The following is a 2,087-nucleotide window of genomic DNA, read 5'->3' on the forward strand; positions in this document are numbered from 1 at the left end:
GATGGAGATGAATTGAAGCAGCAACACAGGAAGTCATTACTAAAATAAATAAATTAAATCTCCCAAGTCAAAGGTATGAACTGTATGATTTAAACATAATGGTAACCTGTCTACAGATGTTCTTATATGCCAAAATCACTTCCATATATCTTTCACACACAATAGGTCTAGAAGATAGGTAATATGACTGCCCATATTTCAGAGATGAGATGATCAGATTTAGCATCAAGGTCCCATTTGAACTCAATAGAAGATCATGAAGGAAAATTCAAACAATGTCTTAGAGGGCATGCTTCTCAATGCTGGATCAGTTGATGTATTAAAGATATTACATCTGGTTAAAAACCAGAATTAAGAGAGTACTAAAATAATACCCCTATGTGTACACCTACATCATTGAGATCCATTTCTTGAGAGGGTTAGAATTCTCTGCAATTGTGCAATCCTCCCTATTACATTCACCAAAACTTGTAGAAATTTCAATATGTACCTGGTGCTTAATCAAGAAGAGAATGATGAAAACCGAGTAAGACACTACCCCAGACAACCTCAAGATGAGATTATACTCGAGAACGGTTTTCAAAGGTCAGTCTAAGTGAATAGGAAACCTGATGCACAATGGCAGCCCAACAATCATTACATTCTCCAGACATGACTTGGTGATAAGGAAAAGGTTGTGTGAGGGTGAATCCACACATTTCCTGATGGGAAGACTAGAGACTGAGATTGATGAAGATGATACTATTTGAAAAAAAGACTTTTTCTTCATTTTCTCCTAAGATAAAATGTGATTCCTTGCCCAAACAATGAAAAAGATGAAACAACTTTATGATTTTACTGCCATAAGAAATGCATTTTTCTCTGAGGTGGGCATTGGGATCTCAGCCAACACCATCCTTCTTCTCTTCCACATCTCCACGTTCCTTCTTCAGCACAAGTGTAAGCCCACCAACGTCATCATTGGGTTCTTGGCTCTAATCCACATAGGGATGCTGATAATTATGGGGTTCACAGCTACAGATGTTGTGTCTCAGAATGTTTGGGATGACATAAAATGTAAATCATTCATCTCCTCACACAAGGTTTTGAGGGGTCTCTCGATTTGTGCCACCTGCCTGCTTTGTGTCCTCCAGGCCATCACACTAAGCCCCGGAAGCTCCTTCTTGGCAAAATTTAAACACAAGTCTCCACATCAGATCCTGTGCTCCCTTGGGTTCCTGTGGGTCTTCTACTTGTCCTTTAGCGCTCACTTCTCATTCTCTTCTACTGCCATTCCCAATGTGACTTCACATGGTCTTGAATTTATTACTGAATCCTGCATGATTTTACCAGTGGGTAACTTCCTCAGGCATTTATTTTCCATATTAGGTGCATTGCGGGATGTCTTTCTTATAGGGCTCATGGCTCTCTCCAGTGGTTACATGGTGACTCTCTTGTGCAGGCATAAGAGGCAGTGCCAGAACCTTAACAGTACCTGCCTTTCTCCAAAAGCATCCCCTGTACAGAGGGCCACCAGGACCATCCTGCTGCTCATGAGTTTCTTGTGCTCATGTACTGTTTGGACTGCATCTTCTCTTCCTCAAGAACTAAGTGGAAAAATGACCCTGTTTGTAATTATATCCAGATGATGGTGTCCAATGGCTATGCCACAACAAGTCCTTTCCTACTGCTCTTTAATGAAAAACAAATTCTTAACATATTGAAAACTTTTTGGAGGAAGATAGCACATAGTCAACTACTGAGTGTTCAGTGGTTCTCCTAATGTGCAAATAAGCTGGCTCCTGTATCACAGCATAGAATATATGTTCTCTGGAAATTCAATATGGAGATATGCATGTTTTGTTAAATTTGTTTACCTTGAGACATGTGGATAATAAACATCAGAAAAATGTCAATCATGTACATTTTGGTTTAACACAAGGACACAACATATCCTCTTGGTGTCAACCGGTGATTTCTATGAAGTGGGAGTCACTTTTAAGACATGGGTTAGCCACTTATAAACACTTTGAAAGTCTACAGCTCTTTTAAATAAGTGCTTCATTGAGATAGAGTATATCCACCTAAATATGTCAAATTTTATTGCC

General features: G+C 39.3%; 1 protein-coding gene across 1 annotated transcript; it reads left to right on the plus strand.

Annotated features, from left to right (window-relative positions):
- Nucleotides 1–806: 806 nt before the first annotated feature.
- On the plus strand, nucleotides 807–1,628 carry LOC306650485 (vomeronasal type-1 receptor 90-like; the record flags this gene model as incomplete). The annotated part of the gene is made up of 1 exon (XM_079122492.1): nucleotides 807–1,628. One exon carries the CDS (start codon nucleotides 807–809, stop codon nucleotides 1,626–1,628), a length of 822 nt encoding a protein of 273 aa, XP_078978618.1.
- Between the last annotated feature and the right edge of the window lie 459 nt (nucleotides 1,629–2,087).

The sequence above is a fragment of the Sciurus vulgaris genome, assembly GCF_902686455.1.
Source record: "Sciurus vulgaris genome assembly, chromosome: 19".
NCBI lineage: Eukaryota > Metazoa > Chordata > Mammalia > Rodentia > Sciuridae > Sciurus > Sciurus vulgaris.